Source organism: Cololabis saira, chromosome 1 (genome assembly GCF_033807715.1).
Source record: "Cololabis saira isolate AMF1-May2022 chromosome 1, fColSai1.1, whole genome shotgun sequence".
NCBI classification, from domain to species: Eukaryota; Metazoa; Chordata; class Actinopteri; order Beloniformes; family Belonidae; genus Cololabis; species Cololabis saira.
The window spans coordinates 8,773,483-8,793,491 of NC_084587.1; the positions used below are offsets into that span (position 1 = coordinate 8,773,483).

Below are 20,009 nucleotides of genomic sequence, written 5' to 3' on the forward strand. Positions count from 1 at the left end.
TTTTCATTTAAAATAAGTAGAAAAATCTGCCAGTGGAACAAGATTTTTTTGCTTGTAATGAGAAGATAAATCAGATTTTCCAACTTATTTCAAGTGAAAATGTACTTGAAACAGGTGAAAATTGTCAAATAAGTTATTTTTCTGGTGATGACTCTAAATGTTGAAATAGCAGTAAAACCACATTCATTGATGAAATGACATAAGGGATGGAAAGGGGGGATGGCAGTTTTACAGGGGGATGATTTGGACCGTTTTTATTTCAGGGGGGATGCCATCCCCCCTCATCCAAAGTCAAAAGTCAAGTCAAGTCCCCCCTCAACTCCAGTACTGATGTAAAGGTATGTAAATGTACTTTTATGTGAATGTACTTTTAATCTTAATGGACCCCAGAAAGATTAGCTGGCGTTTTGCGTCCGCTAATGGGGATCCAAAATAAAACAAAACAAAACAAAACTTCTCTGGGCTGCAGTTGCACCGCGCCGCCACCAGATGGCGCCGTAGAGCGCCGAGTCGCGGACACGTCCACCTGCGGGAGCCTGTGGGAACCGCTGGGAACCGCTGGAGCATCTGGCTGTCTTTGCCTCAGCAGGTTGGTGAGTGACTGCTGATGACTCAGTGCAACAACACAGCAGCAGAGCGGAGACGGAGAGACCCTCCCCTGCGTTCCTCTGCTGTTCCTCTGCTGTTCCCCAGCATCTCTGAGAGGAGAGGAGCTCTGCACCGATGGAGAGGCAGCAAGGACCTTCTCATCACTATGGTTCCCTGGAGCAAACTGAGAGGAGCAGAGACGCCAAGAAACCAGGTTATCTTCCAAACACTATTATTACCTGAAAAGTGACCTTCGTGTTTGTGTGTTTGGCATCATTGCTTGTTGCCATAACACCAGCATAGGTATCTTCTCTGTTTTTTTTTTAGCTCTGTGGTGACCTAAGTGTAATTCCATACAGGTGTTCTGTACAGTTATTTAACAAGACAAGTTTTTTCCTTCTTTATTTCACTGATCTTGTAGTTTGTTGTTTAACAGATGTGTTTTATGAAAGTCTTATTAGCAGCAACGGCTCGGAAAATGTCAGGAATCCACAGGTGTCTCTCAAGTGTCCGTCTGCATCTCCCTTACGTGCACGTACTGGTGATCAAGCTGCTCACTTAACGATCGATGAGCCGCATGTGGGACTAATTAGTCAGAAATCAATACAACTGTTTACTTCATCGGCTCCATGGTTGTTGGTATTCCTCTAAAACACCACAAGCGATCTGTTTTCCATGATAAACCCGGGCTGTGTGTGAGCATCCTGCTCAAAAGGGACATATCGATGATAAAATTAGTTTATCTATGCATCTACAAGGTGCATTTGAATAAATTTGGTACTGAAATAATGGTGACACATGTGAGATTGCAGCAAAAGTATAAAATTAGATCAATTTAAATACACGTTACCAAGATGGTGCAGCAATAATACTCCTGCTTTAGGGAACAAATCTTTTAAGACTGGTTAGAATAATTAATTTAACTTTAGTAATCCCCAAAAAAACCCCAGTTGCTATGTAGTTCCTGCAAAAAAAGTGCCATTGTTCAGAACTTAAAAGTGAATAGTGACTAGTAGAGTAGCTACTTAAATAATAATAGTGACAAAAAGTTCACAGCAATGGATACATATTTGAAAAGGAAATCTCAAAACTATGCTCTGGGAAGAAAAAGAGCAGATGTAGAGCAGCGGTGGTCAAGAGGAAGGAAAAGTGCTAAACTCCAGGCAACGTCAGCAAAAGCCATCTTTTATTTGGATTCTGTTTCACCAGTGACCCGACAGAACTGCTGGTGTCTTTATACTGTAACGCTGGGCTACAATGTGCCATTATATCTTTATTTTACATCTAAAAATGTGCCGTTCCTCAGAAAAAGTGGCAAAGTGCTAGTTTAAGCTGACTTTCCAAATTGGCCAAAACTCCATGTATTGATATTATGTCTAATTTGTACAGTTGTTTTGTATATTGTGTTGGTATCCGCCCTAAAGGTTGCAATGTTTACCTTCCCGCAACCAAAACCTTCCCAGAACGTTTTGGCAACCATAAATAGTTAGCTGGGGTGTCTTTCTGTTTTTCAGGTACAAACTACCATATTTTCTGGACTATAAGCCGCTACTTTTTTCATAGGTTTTCAACCATGCAGCTTATACAAAGGTGCAGCTATTCTGTGGATTTTTCTTCCACCGCTCGGGGCGCTCTAACCGGAATTAGAATCAAAACTAAGACAAAATAAATGCAAAGAAGAATACGCTACTTCTTCTTTAGCAGATAGAAGTAGAAGCAGATTTCAAACAGATAAATAGATAAATAAATAGCGGTTATTTTCTCTTGGTTCTGTCCCGTTTTAATCAGCAAAGTTGCTGCCGTGTTAAAAGACACTGTTAGGAAAGGATCTATTTAGGTACAAACATGTACATCATTTACAGTTCAAATTTCTTCTGTACATGTAGTAAATATCTAATCTAACAACATAAATATCTGTGGCTTGCATATCTTTTTTTTTTAAATAGAGCGGATGCGGCTTATATACAGGTGCGGCTTATAGTCCAGAAAATACAGTATACAAAACTTAAAAAAAAAAACTTAAATAGTTTGTTTATTGATATGTAAATCACTACATTTGTTAATTCCTCTCAGATGTATCGGGTTTATCTCCGGTCCTCGTCCTGCGAGGCCATATCTCAGGAAACGACTTTAGTGATCTGGATGTTTACACTTTGATGGAATATTTACAGCCAATACAGTCAATCATTTCTGAATGACTCAAATTTAAATATTATAATGAAATTTTGGGAATAGAAAGGCATTGAATCTTTGAAATGAAAACGATCAATCTCTTTCCATTTCAGCTCCATTATTTTGGAGGCGGGGCCCAATGTGCAGCATTTCCCATCCAAAGAGAAATTAATACATCAATCAAAAAGGGAAAGATGCTCACGTCAACTGTGAAGTAAAACATGTTAGAGACTCGGCTCAGGAAAATCAATGTGCAAGAAAGCCGTCACGCTTTAGACGTGAGCCGGGCAGCGTTGCAGAATCTCAGTTTCACTCATCCTTCCTTCATCTTGCCCTTCACTCTCGTCGTCACTCTTGCTGCATCCACAACCCCCTCAACTGTGTGAGGAAAGGAGTGAAAGCCGGGCTCGTAATCACATCTTCACAGGTCTTACATGAAGACGGAAGCAGGGTAGTGAAGGCTCAGAGAGGTATGAAAGGAGTGAGGAACTGTAATTGCAAGTGAGTGTAAAGGAGGGACTGTTTCAGGTCTGGGGATGAGTCATAACTGTTCTCCAGAGCCTCTGCAGTCTCTGTCTCCGTGAACCTGTGTGTGATATATGCAATAAAGCACGACCCCCTCCCCCTCCTCCATTTTCTATGAATCAGTTGTCATTTCTGATAAGCTGCCATCCAGCACCTTTACTCTGATAATGCAGTGAGTCAGTGGGTTCCCGAGGGATTCCTGGACATTATCTCCCACAAATGATGTTGGCTCTCAATCTGAAAATCACAAAAAAACAATTTATGTATTTATTCATTGGTCTTGAGGATGGCTCCGAGGGAAAAAGAGGAACAACAACAAGGCAATGCTTCATTTTCAGATGTTTCCATAGATATGTTTATGTTTATTAAGGATCCCCATCAGCCGACGCACAAACGCCAGGCTAGTCTTCCTGGGGTCCTATTTAAAAAGTACAATATAAACAACAATACACAAGAACATACAATTCCAGTTACAAAACATACACAGATCCAATTGCAATTAAAAAGAGAAGAAAAGAAGAAAAAGAAAAGGTCCCAAAATGATAACATAACACTATTAACTCTCCAATCTAAAAAATGACTTAACATGTTTTTTGAATGATTTCTTGTTTGGAATGCTCCTAATATTTAAAGGAAGATTGTTCCATGATGAAATTGCTCTATATAGATATATCTGTTTTTCATTGAATTAGTTCTTGGTCTGGGTAATGTAAGTTGATGCTGAGTTGAAGCTCTGGTACTAATATATATATATATATATATATATATATATATATATATATATATATATATATATATATATATATATATATATATATATATATATATATATATATATATATATATATATATATATAGACATATAACTGTAACTTAAGCCTTAAAAACGTGTGTGTGTGTGTGTGTGTGTTCTTGTTTTCCCACATTAGTGGGGTCTGAAACCTAAAAGAGCCAACAAAACAGTTGGTTTCCCTTTTCGACATGAGTGGTCAGTCTCTTGAGGTCTTCCTGAAATGTCTCTGACATGTTTTAGTGAAATTATCAGAGAAATAGGGGCTAGTACAGCTGCGCCCTGCAGGTCCTCGACTGGCCACTTCTTGATTCCAGAAGCGAGTCAATCTTCATTGACTACCACATTAAAACGTCTCATTTTCAAGCGGAAAGTAATGTGTTTACAGCCTGGTTCAAAAAGTGGCATTGGGCTCTTCAGCTTGAGTTCACGCCCACTACAAGTGCATGGGGGAGTGGTCTTTTGAGTGATGGCTGGTTAAGGGTAACCACTAGCTGTCGTCACTTTAGCTACCTAGCACTTTTTTTATTTGCGTCGTGTTGACTTCTGGGCTGTGACTGAAGAACGGGGCACGGTCTTTCGTAGTTGAAGGATAATATTGGTTGTTGTTTGGTTGATAGTGCTATTAGACTGCAGCAATTATCTGAGGTTCTGCCTGGGCGGGTCGGAGGACGGAGCTTAGCTACAGTAAGCAGGAGACGGCCCGGACTAGGTGTGCATCTGATCACTGATTGTAGCCTCGTAGTCACAGCTGGGTCCTGGATCCTCAAACCGACACTTATGGTGCTTTTCCACTAGTACAGGGGTCTGCAACCCGCGGCTCTAGAGCCGCATGCGGCTCTTTAGCGCCGCCCTAGTGGCTCCTGGAGCTATTTCAAAAATGTTTCACCTTTTTTTCCTTTTTTTCCCATTTTTCTTTTTTTTTGCTTCTTTTTTTTCTTCCTTTTTTCTCTTTTTCTCTTTCTTTTCTCTTTTTTTCTCTTTTTTTCCTTTTTTTCTTTCTTTTCTTGTTTTTTTGCTTTTTTCTTCTTTTCTTCCTTTTTTTCTCTTTCTTTGTCTTTATTTTCTCTTTTTTTCTCTTTTTTCTCTTTTTTCCTTTTTTTTTCTTTCTTTTCTTGTTTTTTTTTTCTTTTTTCTTCTTTCTTTCCTTTTTTCCACTTTTTTTTCTTCCCTTTTCCTTTCCTTTTTAATCTCGACATTTCAACTTTTTTCTCAACATTTCGACATTTCCACTTTTTTTTCAACATTTGAACTTTTTTCTCGAGATTGTACTTCAACATTAATCTCAACATTTTGACTTTTTTCTCTAAATTTTGACTTTTTTCTCCACATTTTGACTTTTTTTCGACATTTCTCCTTTCACCATTTGTCTTCATTCTAAGGCTGATACAAGACCTTTCATTTTTTGCGGCTCCAGACATATTCGTTTTTTGTGTTTTTGGTCCAATATGGCTCTTTCAACATTTTGGGTTGCCGACCCCTGCACTAGTACCTACTCAGCCCGACTCGCCTCGGGACGGCTCGTCACGCCTCGTCCCGGCTCCACCCGCTTTGTCCTCATTTGTTTTTCCACAGCCAGGTGTGAAGTGGGCGGGTTGGGGTGAAGTTGCTATGACGTACTCAATGAGAAATCAGCTGGAGCCGCGAGCGGCTGAGAAGAAAACAGAGCGCCTGTGGATCTGATTGTTCCTTATCACCCGTCTACATCCCTTTTTTAATTCTCTCGTCAGCCACCAGGTTTATGAACATCTGCACCTCAGAGTTGGATCAGGAAACGGACGTTTGCGCTGTATAATAAAATCGGCGCAAGCCACGAGTCGCTCTCTCGCGCTGACTCCCGCTTCCTGATTCAAACGTCTGACGGCCCCGCCCCCCGACCAATCAGTGGCCTGTAGTGTGATGACGTCAGATATAGTGCCGGCTCAGCACGCTTAGAACCTCTGCAGCCTCAGTACAGAAAAAGTATCTCCTTGGCACGGCTCCACCCGCCTCGGCCCGTAGTGGAAAAACGCAAGACGGGGGCGTGGCGGGTAGAAGCGTGCTGAGTAGGTACTTATGGAAAAGGGCCATTACTTTTGGACCGACTAACCTCCTCCAGAACCCTATGATGACGGCTGAGGAAGGCTGGATTCAGCACCTGGAGAAGTAGGAGGTTGGAGCGAAGCTGCTGTGACGTATTTGATTGTGTATCTAAACGAAGAAGACAACACTAAAGATGTAGAACCTGGAGGAGATGATAGATGTGCTGCTGGGTCTGTGGCTTGTGTTTGATATCAAGTTAAAAAATGAGAGTGAGAGAAGCTTCAAGCGGCGAAGCTTTTTAATTTCTTTAGTTTGTCTCGGCGCTGCTGAAAAGTCAGCTGGAGCCACGAGCAGCTATGAAGAGACAGAGCTCCTGTTGGATCTGGTCGTTCTTTATCGCCCGTCTAGATCCCATTTTAATTCCCTCCTGAATCAAATGAACAAGAAGCCGCCGTCAGAGTTGCTTTTTCTCTGATGTCACATCATGACTCAGACGTCTGACTCCAACCCCCCGACCAACGGTGGCCTGTAGTGTGATGATGTCAGATACAGCCGACTCAGCCGCTTAGAACCTCGGCAGAATAGATACAGAAAAAGTATCTACTCGGCACGTTAGACCCCTAGTGTGGGTGGAGGCGAGTAGGTACTATTGGAAAAGTGCCATTAGTTGAACGTCGGCTCCTACAGGGGGCTGCCATCAAAGGGGGCGGAGTCAGACACTGGGATCTGTCCACCTTCCTCTTCTGAGAGACCGTCCTCATTGCGTTGGGCAGCCTGATTTCTGCGTGGCAGTGTCTTTGTCTCTAACAGGAATATCAGCCTCTTCAAACCAGCGTTCATAGTGAAACGTAGTTTCAGCCTTCCACAACGCTCTCACTGCTGGCCTTCAGTCCTACAGGACAAGTGTGGGTGATTATTACACAACTCCGTCTGGCCTTTTTTCTTGATAAAAAAAAATGTCCTTGCTGATCCTTGAAGCTCACTTCCATCTTCCTCCAAGGCTGAATGAGACGAGGACGGCGATTAGCTACCAGCTCAGTAGTGATGTAGGAGTTGAAGGGATTCAGGGAAGGTTTGGGTATCTGCAACGAATCCTCATCTGCTGAACATCTCCGGATAGATGTTGAAATTACAGTGTTGAGAAGACGCCGTTCAAACGAGAGAAAGACATCGCAGTTTGTTCAGAAAGAACAAAACTACATAACTGTTTGCAGAAGCCTCACAAAAACCCTGCAGCTAAAGGTTGTTCAACACAACATTCACCGGTGCCATTTTCATGTGTTTTATTCTATAAAATATTCGTTTGAATCAAAAATCAAAAGCAAACTCAAATCCACCAGGAGCTCTGTCACTTCATAGCTGCTCGCGACTCCAGCTGACTTTTCAGTAGAGCTGAGACGAAATAAAGAAAATTAAAAAGTGCCGCCACTTGAAGCCTCTCTCACTCATTTTTTAACTTGATATCGAACACAAGCCAAGGACCCAGCAGTATATATATCATCTCCTCCAGGTTCTACATCTTTAGTGTTGTTGTCTTCTTCGTTTAGATTACACAATCAAATACGTCACAGCAGCTTCGCTCCAAACCGCCTACTTCTGCTCCAGGTGCTGAATTGTTATGGAAAAGAAACCAGACCAAGTTGAGTCGAGCCGAGCTGAGATGAGTAGAGCGGAGTTGGTGCTAGTGGAAAAGTGCCATTAGTGACTGTTTTTACGGGTATTTTTATTTATTTATTTATTCAAAAAATCTGATGCAATGAATCTAGCAACATTTTTCAGGTGTTGTTGAAGACTTGTAGACTCAGAAAGGAAAGCTTGTATCATTTTCACTCCTCTCAGTGAGCAGCAGGTGCTGCCGTTGGCCCCTCCCCCATCACCAAAGCCCCTTTGCCTTCCAGCACCGAGCAGGAGATGTTCACCACACCCCCAAAAAACCAAATAAACACAAAAGAAAGTTCAATTGTAGTTCTAAACATACTCGTTTTTTATTGCTCCCATGATATCTTTCCTCTCTTCTATCATTCCTCTCTTTATGATATAATTCCTCTCTTCTACACCACCTATTACAACTGCAGACAAATGGCCAATTTGACAATTTCATTTAGGAACTTTTAAGAGTCAGTAGCTACTTTCCGTACTGAGGAGTCTGTGTATCGTCCCACCCCGACTGGACAATATAACGTCTGTTTAGCTCTCACGCAGAGTTAGCCCCTTCATACTCATAACATACTCACTTCCCCAAACCTCCACTGCACTACTTCCCGTCCACAAGTATCCCCCCCCCCCAGTCTTTGACTGGCCGGTCAGAAAAGCATGTAGAATCGCATATCCTACCTTTAAAGCTGTCCTTGTCTTTCTCTCCATCAGATGATGAAGTGGTGTCCATGGCGGACTCCACCGTGACCGTGGATGACATTGAGGAGGAACTCTTCAAGATCGATAGGATCCGGGACGTCCTGGTGAGGAGGGAGTCGGAGCTCAGATACATGTGAGTCATTTATTAAAATCATATTTGGACTTGAATGTTGTAGGCTACAATAAATACTCCGAATAACTCACGGCTGGCAGGTGACTTGAGTTTTGGAGGTGGGTCCAAATGTGCAGAATTTCACATCCAAGGAGAAATTAATAAATCAATCAAAAAGGGAAAGATGCTCACATCGGCTGTGAAGTACAACATGAGACTTGGCTAATAAAATTCAATAATTCAGTTAATTTACTTTCTTTAAAGGAGCTTGAGGCTCCTTTTAAGAAATGAGACTCTCTAGCGCCACCCTTCACCACGACGGCCGTCGGGGGTACTGCAGCCAACAGTGAAGCCGGCACGGGAGAACGGGGAGAACGTGCATGCAGCGTCATGTGACGTCACATCCGCAGCCCAGCGCGGGAAATTCGGGCCCGAATTGCAGCACATTTTGCAGCACACAGTCTGTTCAAGGCAACGGAGAGATACACTAGAGGGCTCACTCTTTTTGGTTTGGAACGCTTCACCTGACATTATTAGTAGAAAACTTAAAACGTATACGAATTTCTTTCATAAATCCTTCCTCAATCCGGCCTCAAGCTCCTTTAAATGTTTAAATGTATTTATGTAAAGGTGGATTCTGCTCAGCTGATTAAATGCTGCCAATCACTCTGATGAGAACCGTATCGTCTTATGCATCTGGCCTTTTCTTATCTTATCTTCTCATCTGGCCTATTCTTCACTCATTTATGTGCAATATTCTTTCATCCATTCAAGTGCAATATTCTTTCATATTCTTTCACTCATTCATGTGCATTATTCTCTCATTCATTCATTTCATAGTGTATATATATATTTATGTTCCTGTTTCTTATTTTGTTGTTTACATAGTCTTACATGTGTGCACTTTTATGGAGCTGCTGCCTAATCTCATTGTACCATTATAATGATAATAAAGGCTTTCTATTCTATTCTATTCTATTCTATTCTATTCTATTCTATTCTATTCTTTACTCCCTCCGGTCATCTCACTTCATCACACTTGCCATTAAAATTGCGAGGCCTCCATCTTTGCCTCTGCTGAGGAGGATAATCCCCGGATATTTATTCAGATACTGCTCTGACCGAGGAGATGATGAAAGATGCTCAGATGGAATCAGAGGACAGAGGAATGAGAAGAAGCTGTGGGGTACACTGAAAAAAATAGAACCTTAGCTTAACTGAAAAAAAAATTAGGGTAATCTGTTACACCTAATATTTTAGTGTAATTATAAATAATTAATTTAGCTTAACTTGAATTTTTTTATTTCATACAAATTTTGAATTACCGCCAGAAAATGTATAGACTGCACATGCGCAAATAATACTAAATCTAAAAAAAATGCTTTAAAGGTATTGTGACATGAAAAACACATTTTTCTTGATTTTTTGTGTTTTGTTGGGTGTCTTGACATCAATTACACCCAAAAAACAACAAACTTTTAACATTCAGTGTATTGTGTGCTTTCTGGGATTTTCCGCATAACTATGCAAAAACGGTGCACCTGGTTTGGTGGCGGGCCGTTACGTATAAACCCGCTAAATCACCGCCCCTCCACCCAGCTCCCTGCCTCCTCTCCTCTCCAGCGCACCATAAAGGCTGATTTATGGTTCCGCGTTACACCGACGCAGTGCCTACGGCGTAGGGTTACGCTGCGACGCGCACCGTACGCTGAACCCTACGGCGTAGGCCCTGCGTCGATTTAACGCGGAACCATAAATCAGGCTTAACACGGAGCTGTTTAGAGCCTCTTCTCTTGTCATCACCGGAGGAAAACTGCTAAGAAGACCCGCGGCCACTGACTGGACTTAAGATAAGGTGACACTGCTGCTTGCATGCCTTTATTTTTATGATTGTTTGCTGTGGTTCTCCCTGCTGCTTTTCCGTGCATGCTTCGCCTGTCGCTCCCGGCTTAACTCTCAGCCGCTGTGAGCGTATGGCTGGAGGAGGAGGAGGTTTGGAGGAGGAGCGGCGCAATGATTGACAGGAAAGGGGGGAAAGGAAGCGTTTTTCATGGCGCAAAAAAACACTGTCATAAAAAGCCAGGAATGGAGTACTAGAGTGAAGTTTTTCTTGTTACACTCTTTTAGACACATTTGAGGGATGTTGGCCAAGACTTTTAATAGTGTTAAAAGCATGTTAAAAATGATGTCACAATACCTTTAATAAAAATGAGAAAAAACAGTTTGGTCATCTGTTGTCAGTTTATAATATAGTAAAGTAAAAAAAAAAGATAAATTCACCGATAAATATAAATTAGAAAGCTTAGTTTAAATAATCAGACTAATATTTTTCAACTATTAGAATGAGGGAAAAAACAGAAAAAAAATAAATTAAATGGAGGACAACGTTGGTTTACTTGAGCAATCAGGACATGAGGAACGAGGAACAGTGGGAGGAGGAAGGACACGGAGACAAGAGTCCTGTACTGAAGCATCTTTATTCAAGTTCATCTCATGGTCCAGGTCCTGCAGCTTAAAATGTGATGACTAGCATCCGTCTTAACTGTTTTCCTTTTGTGAATAATCCTTCACTTCCTAGAATGATGGACAATGTTTTTGGAAAATGAGCTTTTGCCCTTTTCCCAGATGGATGCAGTAATTACTTCTCTATGATCAATGCTGATGTCCTTCCTCCCTGGTATTATGTTAATGCTCACCTGATTGCTTTAGACCAGAAATGATTGTTCTACTCAAACTTGATCAACTAAATAGATTTTTTTTTTCAGCGCCAGCTGCTGCTTATCGTCTTAATTACTCTTTTTCAGTTACAGCTGTGGCATTTTAGTTTATGTTCCCGCCTGTTAAGGATCCTTCACAGGTTCTGAATCCGCTCGAGTTCACATCTCGGTTGTCCGTAGTGTTTTAACCATCATGAAAATTAAAGTTTCAAAGGCAGAATCAGTTCTTTCATGGCAGGGAATAATTGTGGCATCTCACACGGACCTGTGATTTCACTTCCCAGAATTCATGTGCAGATTCCGGCACCAGCATCGTCCACCAGCCAGAAGTTCAGAAACACCAGCTGTTTGAGTTAATAGCTGCTATTTTAACAATAAGATTCTGCAGAACTGGAAACCTCTCAATCTGCACCGGTTCACCAATTTCCACTCCTTTTCCGTGAGCTGTGATGTGAATACTAATCAGGAATAACCTCCTTAGACTTCCCTTGAATAAACTCACCACACTCGGTAATTACCAGCGCTGGATGAGACGGTTTCCAGCGTGACTCACTGAGTAATTTGAAAGTCAGTGTAAATTAAAAGTGCGGTGAAACCTCTGTAAGTCTTACTCATGTGTGTTTCTTGGTGCCGGAGCAGGATGGACGACATTCAGCTGTGCAAGGAGATCACTCGTCTGAAGAGGGAGCTCCACAAACTGGTCTCCGTCCCAGGTAGGAGTCTCTGGATGTCGCTGACGGGTCGTGATCTCTTGTGTCCGTGTTCTTAGGTCAAATTTGTGATTTATTTGCTGACACTGAATTTTTGTTAATTTAAATTTAATTTTAATAGTTTCTTTTTTATTATTATCATCATGTTTAGCACTTTGGTCAGTAATATCTCTGTTTAAATGTGCTTTATGAATAGATTTTACTTTTTTTATATATATATTTGTATCCCTTGTGCTTCTAAAAAAACACTGGGATAAAATATATATATATGTATGTGTATATATAGAAATAAATACATAAATATAAAATAAATACATTTTACTTACTTTATTTACTTAAAGGAGCTTGAGGCCGGATTGTGGCAGGATTTATGAAAAAAATCCGTATACATTTTAAGTTTTCTAGTAATAATGTCAGATGAAGCGTTCCAAACCCAAAAGAATGAGCCCTCTAGTGTATCTCTCCTTTGCCTTGAACAGGCTGTGTGCAAAATGTGCTGCAATTCGGTCCCGAATTTCCCGCGCTGTCCTGCGGATGTGACGTCACATGACGCTGCATGTGCGTTCTCCCCGTTCTCCCGTGCCGGCTTCACTGTTGGCTGCAGTACCCCCAACGGCCATCGTGGTGAAGGGTGGCGCTAGAGAGTCTCATTTCTTAAAAAGAGCCTCAAGCTCCTTTAATCCAAATGAGGCAAAAAAAAACCTGCAGTTCACTGAGTAACCTCTAGGGGCTAGATCACGTTGGGAGTCTCCATTGACGTCTGTGGTGAAATGTCCAACTTTACAGCAAAATTATAAATATTGAAAACCCTGTTTCATCTCCGAAGCCAATTTTCACATCAATCAATCAATCAATCAATCAATCAATCAATCAATCAATCAATCAATCAATCAATCAATCAATCAATCAATCAATCAATCAATCAATCAATCAATCAACACATTTAAACCATCAAGGTTGATGGTTGACCCATGTTCTGGGTCTCTGGAAAGCATCTAGAGACAACTTTTGTTGTATTAGACGCTATACAAATAAAATTGAATTGAATTGAAAAGTTGACCAAAGTGTTTCAGAGAAGTTTAAGAACCAATAGATACTAAAACAAACTTAAATTTAACAATTACTAGTAAAAACCCCCATAAAATTCCAAATTACTAAAAATGACCTTAAAAGTGACTATTAGGTGCCAAATGCTATCGTAAATAGATATGTCTTCAGTTTTGCCACGCCCCTATTATGTATGTATGTATACATTAAAAGTTGGCATGAAACACACTACCATCAGAGTTACATACTCAGTACATACTGGTTACTTTGAGTGACGTCTCTCTGCTCCAGCTGTAACTATGGAAACAGCAGCTCAAACAAGGATAGACGAATGGATTTGATCAGAACAAATGTACAGTAACATTAGCTACCATCATGAGATGGAGCCGTTTGGACCCTCACACTTATCTCCAGCCCACTGGACATCCAATCACCCTCTTCCTGGCAGTTTTTTAGGAGGAACCCGCTGCAAGTCTTGTTTCAGCCCCATAGAGGTTCCAGAAAACCGCCACTGCTGAGCTGTTCCTGCTCGATCAATACTCGCTATAGAATAAACACTCTCCTGTTTGTGCTTTCTGTGTATTTGCACTGTTTTCAGTTACCTTTTAAATGGAATAAAAATATGAAATAAACATCTGCGTTTGAGATAAAATAGAGCCTTACATGTGGTGTTGTGCACCAGATAAAGACAAGTCCAGCGAGGATCGGGAGAAGGAAGACGAACTGCTGCAGCAGATCCACAAGCTGGTGGAGGCCAGAGACTTCCTCGTGGACGACGTCGAGTTCGAACGGCTCAGGTGGGCTTTTAAATCCACACTTCAATCAGCTACATTGTTTAAAAATGAAAAGGATACCTCCTCAAACCGCTTTCCTGTGTGTTTCTGTGCTGTTGCAGGGAAAAAGAAGAGGATAAAGAGATGGCAGATTTTCTTGAGACCAAATTTCCCAGAAATATAAAGAAAACAGGTATTTAAAAAAAAATAGGCACTAGTGTGCCATGAAAGAGTTAATACTGGAAGAGAAAGGGTAAAACAGGCATTATACCCCCCGGAAGGATCTGAATGATACAGATGCCAGCCAGAAAAAGTTTGTAAACCCCCCAAGAATGAACTGGTTTTGAGTTGTCATCTGATCTCAATCCAGGTCAATAATAGTCAAACTAATCAGCGGTTTAGAGTTAGTTAGTGGTTCAGAGCTACTTTTATTGATAAAAAGACTCTTGTGTTACCATCAGAGGATCTCTGATCTACATCAAGCTGGAAAGAAGTACGCAATCATATGAAAATGTTTTGGTATCCATTGGTCTACAGTTAGACAAACTGTCTATAAATAGAGGCAGGTTGATGCTGTGGCTACTCTTCCTGGAAATAACCCAACGCAGAGTCCTCAAAGAGGGAGAGAAGAACCTGCAAGTACAGAGCTAAGCCCTGAAGGCATCACTGGAACAGGTGAACATCCATGAAGTCCACTGCTCTCCAGAAAACATTGCCTAATATTTGCCACGGAGCAGCTTGGCAACTGGATCCCTCTTGAAGAAGGTTCACCTTCGTTCTCCGCGATTCACGTTTGAGGGGGAAAGTGAATTCCCTGGTTTATGAAAACACCCTCTAAGACACTGTCAGGGTCTCTGTCCACCTTAGTAGGAGCTGAGTGATGCAGAAGGACGGTGAACCCAAGCGTGGAAGTTAATCCATCACAGAGCAGCTTCAGAAGAAGAAAATCCGTCTGTAGGTGAGGTCCTGTCCGGGCCCAAACCCTGTGGAGATGATCGAGAGACCGTTCTCACCAGACATCCTTCAGATGTGTCTGAGCTGAAGATAGATAGATAGATAAATAGATTCTTGATGCTAGCTCCCCAACACACCACAGCATAGAAAAGGACACTGGCAACAACAGACTGGTCGAACAACCGCAGGAGTTTGCTAGGTTTAGGCACGTAACATTTGTAACATCAAACTCTCTGGAGACAAAGAAAGACACAAAACACGATTAGAATTTACTTGCAAGGAGAGCAGTCGAGATTTGTAAGATCTCCAACATACTCTAATTTGTCTCTGCTGCTTCCTTGCTTTTATTTACTCTGGGTGTACCCTAGATTACATAGCTAACTGCGCCCCTAAAGGGAGGGGAAAGGAGTGGTCGCAGTCAGCGGATTCAGGTATTGAATCAGGCATTGATTCGTTCTTGTTCTCATTTGTTTAGCAACAAGAAGTTCCCTCTTCTCTGCAGATATCTGCTCTATGCTGATATCCGGAAACTTCTTGTGCAGCATTGTTTTATCAGTGTGTCACAGGCGTAAGCCAGTCATCATATGTTCTGTTAATAGCAAGCATGATAACTTATTATTTATTTACAATAGTTCCAACATTTCCCTCCCGTTTATCATGCATGCTTATACAACACATCATAATTCATATCACAACCTAGTCTTCTCAAAAGATTTTCAACTAGGAGTTCATTTCTGTTGTAGTCACACATTTACACTCAGAGATCTTCAATGTTCATTTTCATCATATGTTCTGTTAATAGCAAGCATGATAACTTATTATTTATTTACAATAGTTCCAACAGCCGCAGACATTGAAGTACCTCAACCTCCTCAGGAAGTCGATGTTGGCTAACCAGTCCAGTTTATTGTCCAGGACTACCGTACACCCAGGTACTTGTAGGTGTTGACCACCTCCACAACGACCCCCTCACTGGTGACTGGTGGCAGTGCAGGCTGGAGCCTCCTGTAGTCCACCACCAACTCCTTGGTCTTGGTGTCACTCGGCTGCAGATGGTTTAGCCTGCACAAAGCTGCCCACAAGGCTCCTGTACTCTATCTCCTGTCCCTCCCTGATACACGGCACAATCGTTGAGTCATCAGAGAACTTCTGGATGTGGCAAGACTCTGTGTTGAAATAGAAGTCAGAGGTCAGAGTAGACTTGTAGTCAAGACCGACTAAACCGAAACCAAGACAGACCAAGACCAGAGAGGATCAAGACCAAGACTAGTTCAGCTCAGCTCGGCCCCTAGTAATGTCCTGATCCTGCGTGATTGTAGAACATCATTCTGGTTCAGCTAGTTTCCATATGAGCTTGTTTTCAACTGCAGCTCAATAACACAGAGAAGTGGATGATGATGTTGAACTCACTATAAATGTTTCCATCCATCAGCTGAGATCAGATCTGTGTGGCGACTGCACTACCGCTATTTCTACACTATTGGAGGATTGACACGACTACTAACTAGTCCCAAAGTCCTCTAACTAAATAACCAGCACCAACACCCCCCTCCACCTCAGGAAAGTCATGAATAGTAAATGTTACTGATTTAAATTGGACTTAATTTGGAGATGAAACCTGAATTTTAAATATTAAAGACAAACATAATGACTGACTTGAACTTGCATTATTTATAATTAAAGTATCCAGATTACACCGTATATCAGCATCACTGAAATGGACCTGATACTTATTCAATCACAACCATGTGCGAATTTTATTCATATATTTATTCAAACAAGGTCGTTATAAACACCGAACTGTAATTAAATACAGAAACACATGCAGATGCACCAAAACATTAAATCAATTGCTTTTATTTTCTGTAATGCAAAAATGTCATACATTCTGGATTCATTACAAATCAACTGAAATATTGCAAGCCTTTTATTATTTTAATATTGCTGATCATGGCTTACAGTTAAAAAGAGAAAACTCAACTTAAATCAAATGCAAAATACAAATACAGGACTGTCTCAAAAAATTAGAATATTCTGGGAATCTTAATCTTAAGCTGTAAACCATAATCAGCAATATTAAAATAATAAAATGCTTGCAATATTTCAGTTGATTTGTAATGAATCCAGAATGTATGACATTTTTGTTTTTTTAACTGCATTACAGAAAATAAAGAACTTAATCACAATATTCAAATTTTCTGAGACAGTCCTGTAGTTTACAAAACTGTACATTAGCAAGAGGAAGAACTGCTGATCACCAGATTCTGTCACCTTGCTGCAACGGCATTTCAGTTATCTGAGTCCGAGACATGAAGAGACCGAGATAAGATCAAGACCACAAAAAGTGGTCCTGAGACCTACAGGTCCAGGTCAGAGTCAAAACCACGTATCTCAACAGGATTAACTTGACTCTACAACAGGAAGTGTTTTGACCCCTTGACGTTGTGACTGTTTTGTGTTGCAGGCGTAGCGACCAGGAGGGCCCCGACCCGAGCCCAGCAGGCCCCGTCCCCGTTCACCAAGACGGGCCTCACCCTCCTGAAGGAGTGTTGCGGCTTCACCTGTTCCATCATGTAGACGAGCTCCAGAGCAAACGGCCTCGCGAACACTCAGATATTCAGACAGAGACGGACTTGGGAGAGACCTGGATGTCCGATTTATCCCATTTTCCTCTTTTCCACACAAAACTTCGAAGGACAGAAAGAGACGAGCACAAAGTCATGCATGTATTAAGTCGGATTCTGCCGCCGCGGCTCTGCCCACAAGGTTCGTATCTAAGGACTTCACGGAGCTACGATAACCGTCATCTCCTCATTATAAAGCAAGCCGGTGGATTTTTCTAACTAGCATTAAGGGAGTTAAACTAATGACAATGACATTTTGAGCAGGAGCTCCGTCTAAACGTCGTGGCGTCTGATGTGGCTCCAGATTTTAATGAGTATGACCTTTTGAAAAGTGGCAGTTTGTAAAAGAGGAGCCAGTGTTTCTGCGCCACGTGGTATTTTTTGTTTAACTGTCATTTGCAACTGTTAGTACTACTACTCTTTGATGCTATAAACATTTGTTTGTGTGTGAAACATAAAAGTGATGTGATCACAGCTGATGAACTGTGACAGGAAACTCTTCATCCAACCGTCATCTCCTTCATAAAAGATGAAATCATGTTCACCCGTCATCGTCAGCATGGGTGCAGACTATAAAAGCATTCTGACCGTACTCAAGTTAAGATGTGATACATTTCCTGAATCCTTATGGTCCTGTGAGTATTCCAGTTTTTGTATTTTGCGTCTCTGTTGTTCCTAGATAACACCGGGCTAAAAGATAGTATATCATTTAAGCGAAAATTGTGTAAAAATGTGCGTTGTTTATAGTTTAGCTGCAGTGACCTCTATGTTGGTCAGAAAGATTCACAATCTTAGCTTGAATGAATGGTTAAAATGATACCAAAGACAATATTGTGAAACAATGACAGATATCCTGTACATGAGTCTAAACCAGGATATGCAGCAGCATCTATAGGATAATTTTATGAACTTCATGAGCTGATAACTCTGATACAGTTGCCACTCAGGAAGGGTTATCATACCAAAATATCACCTACAGACATGGATCTTTTCAAAAATTATAAGTACGTTTTGTCACCTTGAGTGGTACTGGCATCTGGTCTGGCTCGTGGACTAAACTAGAAGAAACCTAAACACATCCAGGAGGAAGGCTCTTCTGACTAAAGGCTGGGACTCACCAATTCGACGGCCGACCGTCGGCAGAAAAGCAGTCGGACTGAAAGTCGGCTCCCGTCTCCCCGAGTCGGTCAGAAGAAAATACTCCCGAACACACCAATCCGATGCCGACTGGAGCATAATATGTCCCCATAACTGCCTTTAAAGGAGCTTGAGGCTCCTTTTAAGAAATGAGACTCTCTAGCGCCACCCTTCACCACGACGGCCGTTGGGGGTACTGCAGCCAACAGTGAAGCCGGCACGGGAGAACGGGGAGAACGTGCATGCAGCGTCATGTGACGTCACATCCACAGGACAGCGCGGGAAATTCGGGACCGAATTGCAGCACATTTTGCAGCACACAGCCTGTTCAAGGCAAAGGAGAGATACACTAGAGGGCTCATTCTTTTGGGTTTGGAACGCTTCATCTGACATTATTACTAGAAAACTTAAAATGTATACGGATTTTTTTCATAAATCTTGCCACAATCCGGCCTCAAGCTCCTTTAATCTGTGATGTCGCCCCGAGAAAGAAAATGAAAAAAGAAAACATCCGGAAATGACGGATCGCTATAGTCAGGAGTTCTGAACTGAGCCGCTGTCATCAGTCAGTGTTGTACCTTTCTGGTAGAAGTCAAAGGGGATCGAAAATAAGATGTTAATATATAACACAATACAACACAAGCAAAACCGATGCCATGACAGAGTGTAGTGTAGCGCCTGCCCTATCACTATTTATCTAGTATCATAATTTCCGGGTAACTCTCAAAGGGAGCACTCCACCAATCAGATTGGTCATAGACGGCTAGTGGATGATTCTACGTGTTGAATCATCCAAAATGAACCCTGACGCCGACAGACAACTGCACTGGATACACCAACCCAGTTCAAGCCACTGACGGCGTCCGACAGCCGATTATCAGGTTGGTGTGTCCCGGCCTTATAATGAACATGGAAGCAGGACTGAAGTTCACAAAACTGCACCTGAACAAACTACACGGCTGCTGGAACAAGATGAGACCAAATTGAGTTGTTTGACGGTAAAGCCCGGCACCAAATTAGATGAAAAGCAGAGACACCTTGTACTTCAAACGCAGTGGTTGGAGGTGTGACCTGGCCACCATGAAGTCGTTGAGTGGAACATGAACTTTTGATTGGAATTGGTTCATGTGACATGGGAATGACCTGAAGAACACCAGCAGATCTACATCAGCATGGCTGGAAAATACATTAAAAATAAATCCAGGTTGTCCATTCGAAGTTCAGACTTTCTGGAACCCTACGCCTTTACTTACCATCCCGTTCTCAGGCTTCTGCTCTCAAATTACATGTAATCAAGGGGTGAGTCTAAGTAAATGTCCAAAAACCTCAATGGCATGAAGGAATTTTGTAAAAAAAGAAAGAAAAAAATTGACCAAAATGCCTCCGTAACCATGTTAGAGATCAATAAAGCCACACGGGAAGCAAACGCTGCAAAATGTGGATCTACTGTACATGCAAGTGAAACCAAACTATCTCGTCATAT

At 41.7% G+C, this 20,009-nt stretch overlaps 1 protein-coding gene across 1 annotated transcript; it reads left to right on the plus strand.

Moving 5' to 3' along the window:
* The first annotated feature begins 641 nt into the window (after positions 1-641).
* Positions 642-17,616, plus strand: LOC133450684 (bMERB domain-containing protein 1-like). The gene is made up of 6 exons (XM_061729500.1): positions 642-802; positions 8,465-8,585; positions 11,921-11,994; positions 13,721-13,835; positions 13,934-14,004; positions 17,230-17,616. Exons 1-6 carry the CDS (start codon positions 724-726, stop codon positions 17,340-17,342), a joined length of 573 nt encoding a protein of 190 aa, XP_061585484.1. The 5' UTR covers positions 642-723; the 3' UTR covers positions 17,343-17,616.
* Positions 17,617-20,009: the final 2,393 nt, after the last annotated feature.

What these genes read in the sequence shown, in the direction of transcription:
- LOC133450684 (XM_061729500.1), top strand. Translation starts at nt 724, where the DNA reads ATGGAGAGGCAGCAAGGACCTTCTCATCACTATGGTTCCCTGGAGCAA. An exon ending in CAGAGACGCCAAGAAACCAG is followed by an intron (nt 803 to 8,464) that starts GTTATCTTCCAA and finishes TCTCTCCATCAG; the next exon opens with ATGATGAAGTGGTGTCCATG. An exon ending in CAGAAATATAAAGAAAACAG is followed by an intron (nt 14,005 to 17,229) that starts GTATTTAAAAAA and finishes TTTGTGTTGCAG; the next exon opens with GCGTAGCGACCAGGAGGGCC.